Source organism: Pagrus pagrus (genome assembly GCF_965226575.1).
Source record: "Pagrus pagrus genome assembly, chromosome: 6".
In the NCBI taxonomy this organism is placed as follows: Eukaryota; Metazoa; Chordata; class Actinopteri; order Spariformes; family Sparidae; genus Pagrus; species Pagrus pagrus.
Window position 1 is genome coordinate 16,682,420 of NC_140190.1, and position 16,016 is coordinate 16,698,435.

The 16,016-nt window shown below is 40.9% G+C and overlaps 2 protein-coding genes across 4 annotated transcripts; both read right to left on the reverse strand.

Annotated features, from left to right (window-relative positions):
• Nucleotides 1–274: 274 nt before the first annotated feature.
• On the reverse strand, nt 275–7,484 carry timm44 (translocase of inner mitochondrial membrane 44 homolog (yeast)). The gene is made up of 13 exons (XM_084354722.1): nt 7,380–7,484; nt 6,832–6,936; nt 6,384–6,587; nt 6,202–6,282; nt 5,938–6,087; nt 5,441–5,577; nt 4,973–5,058; nt 4,375–4,467; nt 3,831–3,955; nt 3,490–3,540; nt 3,232–3,321; nt 1,816–1,926; nt 275–1,085 (listed from the first exon to the last, which is right to left on the reverse strand). Exons 1-13 carry the CDS (start codon nt 7,407–7,409, stop codon nt 966–968), a joined length of 1,383 nt encoding a protein of 460 aa, XP_084210848.1. The 5' UTR covers nt 7,410–7,484; the 3' UTR covers nt 275–965.
• Nucleotides 7,485–7,788: 304 nt separating this feature from the next.
• Nucleotides 7,789–15,373, reverse strand: hnrnpm (heterogeneous nuclear ribonucleoprotein M). 3 transcript variants are annotated; one of them, XM_084354712.1, is made up of 15 exons: nt 15,079–15,373; nt 14,013–14,200; nt 12,349–12,405; nt 11,317–11,435; nt 10,983–11,228; nt 10,567–10,720; nt 10,397–10,446; nt 10,256–10,313; nt 9,983–10,108; nt 9,804–9,890; nt 9,402–9,470; nt 9,208–9,309; nt 8,503–9,086; nt 8,354–8,405; nt 7,789–8,247 (listed from the first exon to the last, which is right to left on the reverse strand). In XM_084354712.1, exons 1-15 carry the CDS (start codon nt 15,177–15,179, stop codon nt 8,084–8,086), a joined length of 2,157 nt encoding a protein of 718 aa, XP_084210838.1. In that variant the 5' UTR covers nt 15,180–15,373; the 3' UTR covers nt 7,789–8,083. The 3 variants fall into 3 exon arrangements, with proteins under 3 accessions (XP_084210838.1, XP_084210836.1, XP_084210837.1); XM_084354710.1 differs by lacking the exons at nt 12,349–12,405; nt 14,013–14,200; nt 15,079–15,373 and adding an exon at nt 11,620–12,329 and having other exon boundaries at nt 11,317–11,410; XM_084354711.1 differs by lacking the exons at nt 9,208–9,309; nt 12,349–12,405; nt 14,013–14,200; nt 15,079–15,373 and adding an exon at nt 11,620–12,331 and having other exon boundaries at nt 11,317–11,410.
• Nucleotides 15,374–16,016: the final 643 nt, after the last annotated feature.

The window sequence follows — 16,016 nt, forward strand, 5'->3', positions numbered from 1 at the left end:
TCTGGCAGCTCAATGTCACTCAAAGCAAATGAGTGCTCTAACTCTGCTCTGGAAATGCAACTGCATAAAAATCTATCTGAAGCAGCGTTTTTTCCCCAAGGAAATATTATAGCAAACACTGAAATCCCACTAGAGGATTTCATTTAAAAAACATTTGCAACTGCCCTAAAAGGAATCACATTGTATTCCCACATCAGAAGAGAAACTTAACCATTTGCAGGGTAGAAGGTAAAAATAGCTGATAGAAATTTGTTTTAAAAAATGTCTGCTAGTGTCAAAAACAGGGGTCATCTTTATTTTTCATAATAAATATAGACTTTCTCACAAGTTTAACAATTACATCGGACAATTATCGTACAAACAAGGATCTAGGAGAGCCACCAACCTATAACATCTCAGACAGGAGGAGATGGAGTAAAAGGGACTAATGGGACAGAGGACGGTGGCCAAGACGTCTTTAAAACACCAACCTGATGTTCAGGGGCTCAGTTACACATCAGCTCCCTTAATTTCCACATTTTCTTTTATGAAATTCATAATGAAAGAGATGAACCCAAGTTAAATATGTTAATTCATCCCTTAAATGCCAAGAGGCAGTTTCAATTAATGAACAGCCGTACAGACACTGCACACAGTGCACAGTGGATGTGAGTTGTTGGTGGTGTACTGCCCCCTTGTGTGAGCCTGAGGAATAGTTAGGCATTCAAACAAGTACCAGGGATTGCAGCAATTGAAACCAAAGCAAGTGTAGTGAAAAAAAAAAAAAGAGAGGACAGCACCTAGCATCTAGCAGCACAACTCCACGATATTTCCGTTGTGGAGTGAGCCCATGTCCCACTTGTCTGTCCCCTCGTCTCCATGGGCTTTCCTCCCCTGACAACTTTCTTCTCAGTCTGCTACAGGGTCCGTTCAGGTACTGTATATTCCCTTCCAGGCTGAGAGTATTTTGTACGTCTCAAAGAGTCTTAGAGGATCTGTTCAGTGCTAGACGCAGAGATGTCAAGTAGTCTCCAGGCAGCATTTGGGTTGAGCTCCTCCTGGTCTCGACACAGAGCCCACACGTACATCATCCTGAGAACTTTGTCCTGAGGGGAGAAAAACAGATTCTTGACTGTTCAGTTTGTCTTCTTAATCGAAAACTATTTCAACAAAACCAAATATAAACATCTAGTTTGTTGTTATGTTAAGCCTGATGCACAGTAAGCCATGTTGGGTTTTTATATATTTATCTGTCTGAGACCGTGACTCCTCAATACACAGATGCCCCATTTGTTTGAAAGTGGCGAAAAAATTTAAAGACCAGATGAGGAGTAACAGTGAGTATCTGGGTGTAGGAGTCACTAAATACTGTAGTCCATAAAGGCGGAGTCGTCATTTGATGTCCAGACATTTGGATCCGGGTGATAAAACACAGGGAGAACAGTACATCCACCATTAATCCTTTTGCAGGAGTCTTTTAATCTGAACACTGGGCAGATGCCAACTGCATGGTACTGAGTGGATACCTTGACCTTTTAACCAATCACAGGTGTCCCTGACCAACACGGCCGATTTACAGCTAATAAAGCTTTAGTCTGGGCCGTGGGTCTGAAGAAATAAAGGCCATGAACAAATAGTAAAAGGTGGATTTATTGTCTCATAAGATTATCTTGGTGTCACAGTTATGAGAAGTTCTGACACAGTTGGATGATGACAAATTTACAGTTGAAGCTTTCTATTATGTTATATGGATGCTAATTTTTTTTACATATTTCGTCTTTTAAGATGCTGATTCTAGAAAATCAAAGTGTGTGTGTGCACATGTGTGTTACTTACAGGGTCTCCCTCCACCACCTCTCCTTTGGGGTTTCGGATCACCATGACTAACTGAGCCTGGAAGGTGATGATCAGCACCGGACCCTGGTCCATCATCTTCCCCATGGCCAACTGGAGAAGAGGACACATATATTCTTAAACTGAACCAACACATGTGATTTTTTTTTATGGTATGCAAGTATTTAACAACTTTACCACGACTTGAGATATTTAAAAATACAGAAGTTGTGCTGCAAGGACTTAAACAGTCTGAACTTTTAGAGATGTTTGACAGCACTGATACTTGCTTGACTTGCTTGTATACTTTGATTTAGCATATTTGCAACTTTGTCCCTGCAGTAATGATGTGACTTCCTTTCCGATTTGATACCAAGTAAAACCCAGGCTGGTATCACCAATACCAATATGATACCTTAATAAAACAGCTTCTGTAGAGAATGTGAGGAAATTCTGGTTGTTTGAAGAGCAACACAAACCTAGACAAACATAAATCACTTTCCAAAGGTCGGTGACAGCATTAAGCATTCCCAATAGTTACTCTCGCTCTCTCTCTGTGCTTCATAATGTCTGCCAGTGCCAAAGGACTTTCTTTGCTTCTTTAGACCGCCATTGCATAACCTCATTATATTCTATGTTGTGAATAAATCTCAGATGCTTAACAAGGTGTGTGGTGTTGACACAGTACCACCACACATCACATATAGCGTGAGAAGTGAAAAAGCTCCACACAAGAGCCATCAAAAAATATGTAGTCCATCAGAGGCATCTTATGCATTTGTAGAGCCATAGAATGAAACAAGTAGTACCTATCAATTGTATATCATTTAGACTAGATCCTGGTGGTAGTGTAGTAATTTTGCATCGTGTCCCTGTTGATGATAAAACACAAATGTGCTCAAATCACTGAGTTTGGATATCGATCTTTTAATCTGAAAATTTATCAGGAATAGAAATGTTTGGGATCGGAAGTATCGACATTTCTGGGTCGATCAGCGCACCACTACCCTGTAGATGACCATATCCAGACGACTCTAACAACAAGCTATTTACATCAAAGCAAATATTATCGTGCATTAAAAAGGCTCCAAACTAGCTGTCTGTTAGCCTTGTCATTATTCTCATAAGAAAAGTAGCATCTATTAGCTCTTAGAATATATATCGTAATGTTTTTTTTTTTGGTTAGAAATAAAGTCATTCATTGAAAACAAGTTAAGAAAAATCTAGCCAGTAATATTATTTACATTACCAGCTGTCGCATGAGGCTAATCATTAATTTCAGGCACTTTGAATGGTCACCAACACGCCTGTATTGATTCTAAAACAGTGAATTTCAGGGATTAAGAAAAACCTAGGGAGTGTCACGGAGCGCCAATACTTCATTATTAATCTTGTGTAGTGTAGTCGGGAGTTGCTTACATCAATACTGTCGATGTCCAGGATCTTAGAGTGGAACTGAAGTCCCATGGCCTTGGCCTGCTGAATTGGGTGTGCCAGCTGGCTGTATGTCTGCAGAAAAAGAAGACTGTCACCAAACATTAAATGAAGAGCTCCCGACCCAAAGGTAATACGGCACCAATGTCATCAGTCAACTACATAGCTTTACATAGCCATAACAAAAAGGCATTTGTGTTTTAGCACTTCAAGATCAGAGTCAGAGTGTGAGAGAGGTCATACCGCTTCATAACACCAGTCCTTCAGTACTTCCAGCTCCCCTCTTATCATCGCCTGCATGGAGACAGAGCAAACACCAGCTTAAAGAACTTCCTGGAGAAATCAAGTAAATCAAGACCTAATTTTTTATGGGTTAGGGTTAATTTTTTATTTATCCATAAAGTAATCTCTTATCCTCATCAGTGTTACAAACTTACATCTACTCTAATTCAATGTTGCTTAAAAAAAATAAAAACAGAAATGGAAACAGTTCTTGTTGGAAAAATCATCAAAACTTGATATATTCATACATTTTTTCTCTAAAATGAGTCAATAACACAGAAAAGGGTGCCAGTCCAACGTACTTCCAGAATGTTGGGGATGATATCTCGTTCACACTGCATAAGGAAAGAATCTTTGTCAAAGGATGGGTCCACTTTCAAAATCTCTGTCAGTACTTCAGACATCTCCGTTTTAGAAAACAGCCCACCTATGAGCAGTTGAAAACATATGAGCACATATGCATGGAGGAAAATACACAGTAAAAGCAGGATTCTGAAGGTTCAGCTGGAAAATTACTCGTATTTGTGTATTTTTCTGAGGTAAATATGCTCAAACTACAAAATTTGAGCCTTTTCTTTCCCTCTGTCTCGACTACATATCACTGAATATAAATACTACAAATTTATTAATGTAGTTATGACGACATCTGCGTTTATGAAAAATTGAAAGAAATCCTGACCCCCGAAATATCTTAAAGGTATAGAATAACTGAATATAAAGAATGAATCAGAATTTATATGTAACTATAGATATCCTGAAGAACACATCACCTCTGTGTCTTTGTTAAAACCATTATTAGACCTCCTATTATGATAAATGTAGACTATCAAACCAGAAGACACTCACCTATGAGGTCAGTCATCTTGTCGGTGACAGTGCGAGTAGCTCTGATGAGGGCGTTGTCACTCTCATCATACTTCATCTTCATTTCAAAGAACCCTGCAACACACACACACGCAGGTTCATAAACAGCCCGCTGGTTAGACAAGGTCAAAAACTGAGGCCCAGCAAAAGGCTGTTGTGCATAGATGCTTAGAAACATTTTGCAAGTCATCCTGCAGGCCTGGGCACAAACATATAATCTCATCAGATTTATCATTGGACTATTCCTAGATTAATTCATTAACAGCGGCATCACAGCCTGAATAAAATGGATTCCCCCAAACAAAGTCCTCTTGTTCTTCTTCTTCTTGCAAACTGTTCAACTAAGCCCACCATGTTCTTTAACTTAACCACTACTCAGCAATGATGATATTAAATTCAAATATGACTCTTTCCCCCACACAAATTGCCTATTTAAAGCCTCTGATTTGATGCAAGTTAATTTGGACTCCCATATCAATTGTGTGCAAGAAATGTGCAGGTGCACTAGTCAAAAGCTGACTGTAAGTAAAGAAACAAGGATACAGAGAGACAGAAAAAGAAGAGGTAAAATGGTCCTTACTGTTGAAGACCACATTGTTGTCTTTAAAGTCCTTCCACTGCTGGTACCATTTTGAGTCTTTGTGGAGCACCACACCCATAGCTTCCCTGACAAAACACACAAAGTAAAACTTAGAACAACAGGCCGAGGGAAACGCATGTGTGTTTGTTGACATGCTGCACTCATGGTTACCATCACATTTAACCATAATTACCCAGGGAAGAATTTACAGCAAGAATAATTAACTAAATGTAAAGGAAACACGGAGATCTAACAAGGTTCACATTTGAGACACATTACTTCTATTCTAAAAAAAACAGCATGATGTCTAAAATGTCACAGTGTTTCATCTTTGAGTCAGTTTCACTTTCCGTATTTTTAATATGAATCATTAGACTGTCTGAAGCTATATAAGTGATAATAGCTATCTCTGAACCTGAGGGGCGTTCCCCTCTCAGTATCAGGGTAGAGCAGAGGGCACTCACGTACTCGTTGGCTTCGAAGACCTTGCCATCATCCCCTGCCCCTTTTGAGGAGAACTCACTCCTCTTCCTGAGTCTGGCGGGAGGTCGATAAGGGCCAGTGTGCCCCAGGTCACCAATCTCTTTCTTCACACTCTCCATGCCCTATGAACAGATGTGAAGGTACATAACTATTTTCCTACTTTATCCTTAATCTTTGAGAGCCAGTCTATGAATGGAATATGATTTTTTTGCTCTCACAGCAGAATAGACGAGAATGAGAAGTGCATACAATTGGTAATTAAGTGAAACATCATTGAATAACAGCTGCTGGTGTTTTCATGCCATAAAAAAGGTATCAAATTGAAATCTACTTATTTTCAGCTGACTGTCTTGGACACTCTTTGTTAAAGAGCTTGAGATTATCCTTACTTTATTGAAGAGAAACAAAAACCGACAAAAACAATTTAACTTTTGGTAAACAAGGGCATACATCTGCGTTATATGAGCACAGGGACTCCATACCTGTGATATTGCTTTGAAGGCGCCAGTCTTGCCCAACATCTCTCCACTCTTAGAGACGCTCTCTGCAGAGGTCTTCGCTGTTTTGGCCGCTTCTTCCATTCCCTCCTTGATTTTCTTCCCAAAGTCAGTACGACTGACCTCCTCTAGACCCTGCCCACACACACACACAACTTGTAGGCATGGCTGGAACAACTAGAGTGGCCTATCTATTGTATGGCAGTCATATGAAAGTCTGCATCTGATCGAGATTTGTATCACTTTTACCTCTTTAACTGTTTCAGAGATGGTTCCCAGCTTCTTCTTGAGAACTTCAGATGTCTTCACTGTTTCAGACTCTATAGTTTTCTGACGAGGACACAGGGGTGTGTGTTAAGACCTCAAACTAGTTAATTCATAATGACGGATAGAAATGCCGGGTGGGTGTGTGTGTGTGGTCAAATACTAACATATTTCCTTCGGGCTTGTTTCAATGCATCCGACTCCTCCAGTTTTTTGGCCTCTTCCCGGAACTTCTTGATGTTGTCTTTCATTTCTTTGTTCTTGTTAAGCTCCTGCTTCAGGTTGTCCAGAAACTCCCCCAGGAAACCTTTTCTGCGCCCACCTCTCTCCCCTGACAGGTACCGGGCCTGCAGAAGGGCTGACTGAGGCACCTTGTTGGTACGAATAAAAAAACAACGCACACAATTAATTTACTCCAAGCATGACTAGAGTAGTTCAATCAAACTGCATTAGTTTAAGCTAGGTGTACCTAATATTGGTGACTGACAATGCAAAGTCACGATAAATAAGTCTTTTTTAAATGAAACCAGTGTGAGGTTTGCTGGAGTTTGTAAATCCAGCAGGCCTCATATCAGTAAACCTCTCCACAGAGAGGCATATCCAGAGTGTTCGTACCTGTGAGGAGCATGTGGGGATCCCTCGTATCCTGTAGACATTGGGTCTGTTGTGAAGGAGCAGGTAAGATGAAGGGAAAGCTACCAAGCCTCTCCTTACACATATCTGGAGACATACGAAGACACCCTCAGACGTTAGTAGACTGCTCGGTAACCAAGCAGCACCTGAGACAAACTGCTCATAGTTTGGCATGTCATTGATATCAGTCAAAGTTAGCTGAAAAGTCGGCGTACACTATGAGAATGTGTCCAAGAAAATGCAAAACACATAAAATAACACTGGTGACAAACTCTGTTCATTACTAGACATGAAGTAAAAGTCCCAACATATGTTAAAAGATTTAGAAAAAGATTTCGTCAAAAGTTCAAACACCGGCTGGACAACAGAGCTAACTTAGCTAGCTAACGCTACATCAGCCGCCAATTCAGAGTGACATTTGTTGATACTTGCAGTCAGTAGTGATAATGGCAGTTCAGAAATATCGTTCGAGTTCTCCCTTTATTATTTCGTGGTGTTTAAAAGCTGATATTTAACACAAAAAGTCTCACCTGATAACACTGGCACAAGGGGGCCGCCATCTTGAATGTAATACTTATGACCTTCTTCCGGTGGTGTGACCTTCCACATCCAGGAGGCGGGTCTGGTACACTGCCGCCAAAGCATCGTTTCCCCCGTGTGGTTCAACTCCATGTACTATATATACACACACAATGCATCTATTGTATATATACTAAATGTATCTATATAATCAATGTATCTATTGTCATTTGGCTCAAACTAGGATCTATATGAACATCCTTCTTGTATTAAAACAAGTAAAACTGTTATCAAATATTAATGTGACTAGCTTGGACCCAATACATCAATCACAACAAAGCTGTTTGTTTATGATCTCCACAGTTCCCCAGGCAAGTTTACTTTATTGATAGGTAATGACAAACACACCAAAAACTCAAACGATTTCAAATATTGAGGTTTATTTATCAAAACACCTTATAGAACAAAGGCAATGACAAGTGAGCATGACAGAAAAAAAAAAAATTAAAAATTTGGTCTCTAAAAAAAGTAAAATTTGATCAAGAACTAAAACACATTCACTGTTACAAATTACTAACTAAAACAACATTTTCACCGTGACGAATATCTAAACAAACCAACTGAATTATGGTATGCTGAAGGGCAATTCGGATGATACAGAACATTTTGACATTACAGACTAAATGAAATGTCAGATGTGAAGCGGATAAATCACTTATGCATTCCTATCAATCCTAACATCAATTTCTCTTCCGTTCAGCCGATAGCCGTTCATGGTCCGGCAGACACGCTCAGCGGTTTCAGGGTTGTCGAAGCGAACCACACCACAACCCTTAGACTTGCCGTTCTCCATCTTGATGTCAGCATACTGAACCATGCCTGCAGAAGCAAAAGTACTTATGTTAGAAGTCGTCTTAATGTAAAAACAGCCAACAATAATGGTTAATTTCATATTCACATACAACAGAACTAGGGCCACTCTTACCGCATGTATTGAAGGTATCCTTCAGCATCTTCCAGGTGAAGTCAAATGGCAGCTGAAAGACAAAATCAATTCAAAATGAATTTCAATCATATGTGAGAAGATACCGTTTAAACGATTTACACTCAACTACCCTGTTGATAAATACTTACATTTCTGACAAAGATCTGGCATCCCTTCCTGATGTTGCTTCCACCAGTTCCAGGCCCTCCAGCTCCTCCGAAGGAATTGCCACCAAATCCACGATCCATGTCTGCAGAGCGATCAAACTGACCTCCAGCGCCTCCAGAACCCATCCGATCCATGCCAGAGCTCATGCGGTCAAGGCCACCAGAGGAGAAGCGATCGAGTCCTCCAGTATTGCTGAGGCGGTCAAAGCTGCTGGCCATTCTGTCAAGCCCGGTGTTGCCCATGCGTTCCATATTCATTGGGGAGCCAAAGTCCAGGCTAGAACCCATGCGATCCAAACCAGACGGGCCCAAGCGGTCAAACCCAGCTGGGCCGAGGCGGTCCATGCTGGAGCTCATACGGTCCAGGCCAGGTCCAAGCCTGTCCATACTGGGCCCCAGCCGGTCCAACCCCGAGCCCATCCGGTCGAACCCAGAACCCAGCCTGTCCAGGTCAGATACGCGGTCCATCCTGTCCATACCCATCCGGTCCATTCCTGCCATACGATCCATGCCAGCTCCCAGGCGCTCCATTCCAGAGCCCATGCGGTCCATACCCAGGGAGTTTCCTATAAAACAGAGTGAACGAAACAAAACGAAAGCTTAGAAGCTGAAGTGATCATTACATCTAATGAAGCTCAACAGTGTACTTATCAGAGGAATTTCAAACAAAATCCTGAAAATACTAACCCATTCCTCTTTCAAAGGATTCTCCAAAACTATTGCGAGACATTCCCATTTCATTTCGCCCAAACTCCCTGTCAAAAGCACCACCAATCCCACGGTCCATCTCTGACAATGCAAGAGATGAAACCATTAGAAACATCCAGCATAACGTGAAAGAGTTCCACGCTTGCTTAACCCATGACAAAATATTTCCTTACCATTCATTCTGCCCATCCCTGAAGAACCAAAACGCTCCATGTTGTTCATTCCTCCGAAGTTCTCCATTCCTGGAACAGAGAAAAAAAGTCAACTGAAGGAGGCACAACCAGAATCAGATGGACAGGGTAGGTATGGAAATCTGATGCGTTATGATAACCTAGTCTCAACACTCAGTCTTTTATTGATTGCATTTTGCCTCTCACTGATAAGCCATTTGTACTGGAGCCAAAAGCTTCCTGTAAATATTAACCAGTAACAATATTTCAGGGACTTGGTTGGGATTATGTCATGAATTGTTGTACCGTTTTAATTTGACAGTTAAGGGAAGTGTTGAGTTTGCCAAAATAGAAAATACAACAGTTTGGGCGAATACAGTAATGGCCGCAGCCACTTGAACGTACCTCCTCCAGCTCCGCCGCCGCCGCCTCCTCCTCCTCCTCCTCCCATACGGCTTCCTCCCATGTTGCCAAAGCCCATTCCACCCATATCTACAAGTGAGAAGGGTAGTGTTAAGCCATTGATTTTCCTGGTGACTTATATTCAAGTGTTTAACAAAAACAACTTTTCCAAGGCTAGTTACCTCCAGGGCCCATGTTGCCCATTCCTCCACCACCACCTCCTCCTCCTCCGCCTCCTCTGTTGAGTTGGGTAGCATCGATAGGCTGGCCACCAGGTCCCAGGCCCAAACCAATACCACTCAGGCCACCTGGGCAGAGAAAATGAGCATAAAGTTAAGAATAGTCCACACAGGAAAGGTTTTCTGTAGAAATGAAATGGATAACAATAGACATATCTACAGCATTACTAGCTTTAGTATCAAAAAAGCGGTGGAAGAACTCAAACATATGCTTACGGGGAAGAGCAGGGGCTCTCTCAGGAGGTCCAAAATCTTTTGGTAGGGACTTCTCATCCTGAAAAAAGAGCCACATAAAAGCAGTCAGAGTGTGCTCTCCAATCATGTCATCCAATGTACAAGGAGGTTTAAGCAACATACCAGTTTGACGTGCATGACTCTGTTGAACAACAGCTGCCCATTGAACATAGCTGTGAAATCATTAAGGAAGGCGTGCAGGAGATGTTTGAAAACAATGTGATTCACTGCATTAACATTCAATGCATACACCTAGATGATATTCAAACCAGCCACATTTCACAAAAGGATACAGACAGCTTGGACTGCTTCAAGGGGCATGTCAAATGTGACTGTGCCCATGCCTCTGCTTTTCCCATCTTTGTCCTCCAGAATGTCAGCCCTCACCACCATGCCCGCCATGCTGAAAACCTCTTTCAGCTTCTTCCAGCCCACTTTGTAGTCAAGCTGGAAGCACAAGGAGCAATGAGAAATGGTTAATTGTTTATTCATAGGACACAAAGGCAAGTCATACCAAACTATGATTTCTTAACATGTTTAATACAGTTGTGCACAAACGACCGTTTGTCAGTCAAGTAATTTTTATAAATTAAAATACTAATTATTACTGGCTACAGTTTCTTCAATCGATTTGCTGCTTCTTTCCTATCTCCATACATTTGGGTTTTTTGGCATTAAAAAAATACAATGGGATAACTGCAAGCCTCACATTAGCCACAAAGACGGTGCTGCCAATCCTGCCAGCCTGGAGACCATGGATGATCTCGTTGGGGATGTTGGGGTTGTTCATCAAGCTTGGAGGAATATTGACCATTGGGCCATTTGGTCCAGGGCCCATGCGTTCCATGTTCATGCGATCCATTCCACCCATTCCTCCCATTCCACCATGGCCCCCTGGAGGTCCTCCGCCTTGAGACTTGTTGATTTCTCTCTGAGCAATCACACCGTCAGGGTCCTAACAAAAAGAATGAAAATATGACTCTGGAAAATCCACAAATATCAATGCATCTTTTTTGCTCTTTGTTTTTCATGCTGAGGCCTACCTCCTTCACTTTTAGGGGTCGCCCATTGAAGTTGTGCTTGTTGACTTTCTCCACTGCCTTCTTCATTAGCTCCTCAGTCCTAAACTCAACAACACTGAGAGAAATAGACAATATACATCCTGTGAGAACAAACAACAACCTCCACCATTAATGATAACCAAACTGTGCAAAAGTTTAAAGTTAAAAGCAACATTGGTGGCATGCGTTTTCAACTTGGTTAACAAACAAAGTTAGATTTACATTTTTGTCTGACTCACAAGCATTTACACCAACAAAAGGAAAAGGTGGACTGAAACTACTTACGCACAACCCTTTGTTGATGGAAGACATCAGAACAGGCCGCACCAAGAGAAGCAAAGAATATTTCAATTAGTAAAAGCAATGGTTTGATCTGGTGTCTGAATTGACACAAATTTAAGCAAAAATTGAAAATTTCATGCACAATAAATATTTCAACATCACACAAGCCTACAGCCTTGGTCACAACTCTGCTTCCAAATAAAATTACATTCATGACATCACATTCTTATCAGCCACTAACACAATGCAGGAAAGTCTGGTGAATATTAAACAGTATTTTTCCAACATCCAAAGGGCAGAAAATCCACAGTGTGATAGGATTCCCCACTTCTAAGATATTGGAGGTAACTTTTCCAGTAAAGCAGTTCTACGGAATGAGTTACATTTAACCACCATCTAACAACCTTGTAACAACCTCTTGCAGACTAGACCCTTTAAGGTCATGAGGAGCAAATCCAGCAACCCAAGGGACATTGTCAGCTACTGCGATCCCACATGATTGGCTACAAAGAAAGCTGTAGTCAAGTTAAAAGAGCATCAACCCTCAGGATGACCTCAAGTCAGTGCCACAGACGACACCAAAAAGAACACGCCTCCAGCATGTCACCATCTCACACACTCCACAAGGTTTATGTGTCTGAACAATTCCCAACTATGAAAGTAAAGAAACCAAAGCTGACAAACACAGGTTTGTCTAGGATTATTCATATTTTTATTTGTATGTATTTGCACTTACCCTCGATTTGCCTTCTGCGTCCATTAAGTGTTCCACGTACGTTACCTCACCCACTACAAATCAGATTCCAGAGACGACACACACCAAGGGGAGAGAAGCCGAGAGAACAATTGGGGTTTAGAGCAGAACACAAGTAGGGCGGCCGGTGACAGTGAGCTCAGACTGCCAGTCCTTTGCCTTCCCCCAGCACCTCAGCAGCAGCACAATATGGTACAGGTCTACAAAAAGCAAGCTTGGGTCTTTTAAAATAAGGGAAACTTCTTAGCCTGTCCTTGTTGTCCTTGATTACACCCGCAGCACCAAAAGCAATAGACTGAGGACAACAACTGTTGAAATGGCCATCTGCCTTCCTATTTGGATAGAATGCCGTGAACAACACCTTCTACCTGGAGATAATTGATCAAATAATTTCAAGTAGGCAGAACCTGTTCAATCCCTCAGCCCATTTCATTGTCAAACCTGTGCATACAAATAAGTCATATGTCGCCATTTTGAACCTCTGGTTCATTCATCAATGCATTCGTCCATCAGCCGAGCCTAAGAGGAAACATACATCTAGAAAACTAACCATAATCTCCTACGGGAAAGAATGGCAAACATATTCTTGAAGTTGACCTGTTCCTGAAATGCACAATATCAGAATTTTGATTCAGCGTCGACCACTGCCACGCCTTTGTTTCCGATCACGTGTCTGTTCAACGAATGGACATCAGTGAACAAACCTCTAGAGTCAAGGACAGTGCATAAGAAGTTGCTTCATTTTGTAGACCTGTACCCCAAAGAAAATCCCCAACGCATAGCTGTGTTTGGCACAACATGGAGATCTGCTGAGAAAACATTTGCTTGTCACGGTCACACCTAAAAAAGAAAATGCAATTTAACTCCACAGTCAGTTGTCATACAACGAATACAAGGCGCTCCTTCTGAAAAAGGATTGTACCTTTAACACATGCTTTAACTACAAGTAAATGCCAAGTTAAGTGCATTACTTATGATACATCTATTGTATTCCAGTACTCCATAAAAGTACTTTCACATGAGTAACAACACATGTTAATCCATATTGTACATTTGAGAACTTCAGGCGAATCCCTACTAAAAATTCAAAGTTGATGCGTCACAAATTTAATTTGACACAAAATTTGGACTTGTATATGAATCATGAGACCACAGATTTTACCATTAATTGAGAGCAACTTATTCCCCGTTTCTGGGCAACATTACATTATAGCTCTGTAGTGAAATTTTTTTCATGCATTTCTAGAAGAAAATCGTCTCATTATACCACTCATGGTCCCAAGCCATTGGATTGTCACATTAGTGAACCGACTTTACAAATGTGCAACCTCCACTTCACAAAAACCACAAATAGGTTTTATTAATCTCAATGGAGAATAAATGTTCAGTCTAACACCCAGGTTCAAAGCACTTGTGCAAGTCTGCAGCAACTCCTTAGTTGACAGACAAATGAGAAACTCATCCAAAACCTTTGTTCCAAATAACACCCACAAGATCTCAATCAACTTTGTACAACTTAAGTCCCTTCACAAATTCTCAAAAGCTCTTCAAAGCTGCAGTGGTCAAACAAAATGACCGTGGATACTGCAACTTTTGTCAGGTCCAAAGGTGACTGAGTCAATCCTTTATCCAAACACCTTACCTTTATCCTTCATCAGGTCTTTGAGGGCTTGCCATTTCACATCATAGGGAATGTTGCTGACAAAGACACGGTATCTTTTGTTCACATGGCCATAGGGTTCGAAGCGCCCGCCTCCACCTCTCTTCTGGGGCCTCTCCTTCCTGCTGGAATTGGGCTCATGCTTCCCTTTCCCATTCACTGCTCCCTCTCTGTGTAAAGAGATCAATTTATACAGAGAGTAAAAGTGAGTAAAAACAAACAATATAATTCATACAGGTATGCCAAGGTGTTTTTACAAGCAAGTCCAGAGCTAAAACACAACACTAAAGTAAGTTTAAAATTACTGCAGACACAATTGCTAAGTACATATAACCCCTTAACTTAAATGAAAACATAACACAAGCTATACGATTTTGACTTTGTATCTGGCCATTGCTCCTTCAGATGGGCCTCAATGAGCCCACTGCTGTAATCCGGTAATGTTAGTGAAACTAAAGGGGTTTCTTAATGAGAAAAAAAACTATTCTAATAAGTAAGTTTGTAAAAAGATTTTAAAAATTACTTTTAATAATACTAAAAACAGATGAAAGGCTTAAATGCAGTTAGTGCTTTGAACTCAGTCTGCAATGGTCTGCCCTCAAGATGATCGCAGTTAACTTAAGCCGCATGGTAAGGCCGCTCTTCGGACTTAGTGGGCCTATCGACCTACAGTATTTAATGTTACACAATCACAATGTCTACAGTCAAATTGCGATCACATAGAAAGGGAAAATCACGACGTTATTCAGCATCAACAAGTAGTTAATTATCCCTATCTTTTAGTTGCTTTCAGTTACGTAACACGGATGGATTCTCCCTGTAAATAGACGGGCCCCAAAGACACGGTGTGGATCAACGCATATAACAACGAAATTTAACAACATAGAGCACGTTAGCAAATAGCTCCTATTCAGGATGCATCTGCGGGGATATTTTCAGTTAAAACTGGTCGCACATTTCCGTGGATCAGGATCATTAATGCTAGCTACATAACTAGCTATAGCTAGCTAGTGAGCGCAAACAAAGGACCCTTGATGAATGGACTTACGCCGCCGGTTGCTGCTGCTGCTCCTGCTGCTGTGGCTGTGGCGGCGTCTGCTGCTGCGGCGGGCCTACTTTCTCGGTAGTAGTTTCAGCCTGCTCGGACATCTTCTTGCGCAGTTTAGGATCTTACTAAATTAAACTGTGATGTATCAGACTATCTCCGTTGATATCAACGAGTCAAACGCCTTCAAAAGTGACCTTAATGGTAAAAAATGTCGCTGACTACACCGACCACTTCTGCGACACCAGCTAACGAAAATGGCGGAGAGTAGTCTGTGGCCGAGATGAACGAATGCTGGGAATTTTTAAAACCGCGGACAGAATGGTGCACATCCGGTGCTTTCAAAAGTAAAAGTCATCACGGCTGGGGATTTTCAGAATAAAACAGTGCCCGAGATGCAGACAAACTGGTGGAAAGTCACTAACTCAAATAATGAATTTAAATACAATTTTGAGGTACTTGCTTTTTTTTCTTGGGTATTTACATTTTCCGTTACTTTACACTTCTACTCCACCACATTTCAAACTTTTTACTTCACTTATAACTTTAGTAACTTTGCAAATTCAGATTAATACAAATTGTAATCAACAACATTTTCATTATGTATTTTTATAGATTAAAATAAATAAATAAATGAATAATTGATTCTCGGGGAAATTTCCCAAAGCCACCCAAATATCAAGTCAATAAAATGAGCTCCCTCTTTACCAGTTGGACAACAGTGTTGGGCAAGTTACTTTCAAAATGTAATATTACTTATTACTAGTTCCTTTCATTTTAAAGTAATGTATTACATTACGATATTACTGTCTACATAGAGTAATATATTATTTATTACACTACTTTTTAAACAAAAACAACAAAACGCCCAAATAACCTCTATAGAACAATGAAATAGCCGATCTTTTGAAATAAAGGAATGGCCTTGGACACAGTGATGA

Bases quoted from the DNA above. Each gene is read 5' to 3' on its own strand.
- hnrnpm (XM_084354712.1), bottom strand. From the start codon at position 15,179: ATGTCCGAGCAGGCTGAAACTACTACCGAGAAAGTAGGCCCGCCGCAG. The intron at 10,314-10,396 runs GTATGTTGCTTA...CTCTTTTTTCAG, and splicing joins GAGTCATGCACGTCAAACTG to GATGAGAAGTCCCTACCAAA. The intron at 8,406-8,502 runs GTAAGTATTTAT...TTTGTCTTTCAG, and splicing joins GCCAGATCTTTGTCAGAAAT to CTGCCATTTGACTTCACCTG.
- timm44 (XM_084354722.1), bottom strand. From the start codon at position 7,409: ATGGCGGCCCCCTTGTGCCAGTGTTATCAG. The intron at 6,283-6,383 runs GTTAGTATTTGA...TGTCCTCGTCAG, and splicing joins AACAAGCCCGAAGGAAATAT to AAAACTATAGAGTCTGAAAC. The intron at 1,927-3,231 runs GTAAGCAACTCC...CCTCTTCTCCAG, and splicing joins TGGACATCGACAGTATTGAT to TTGGCCATGGGGAAGATGAT.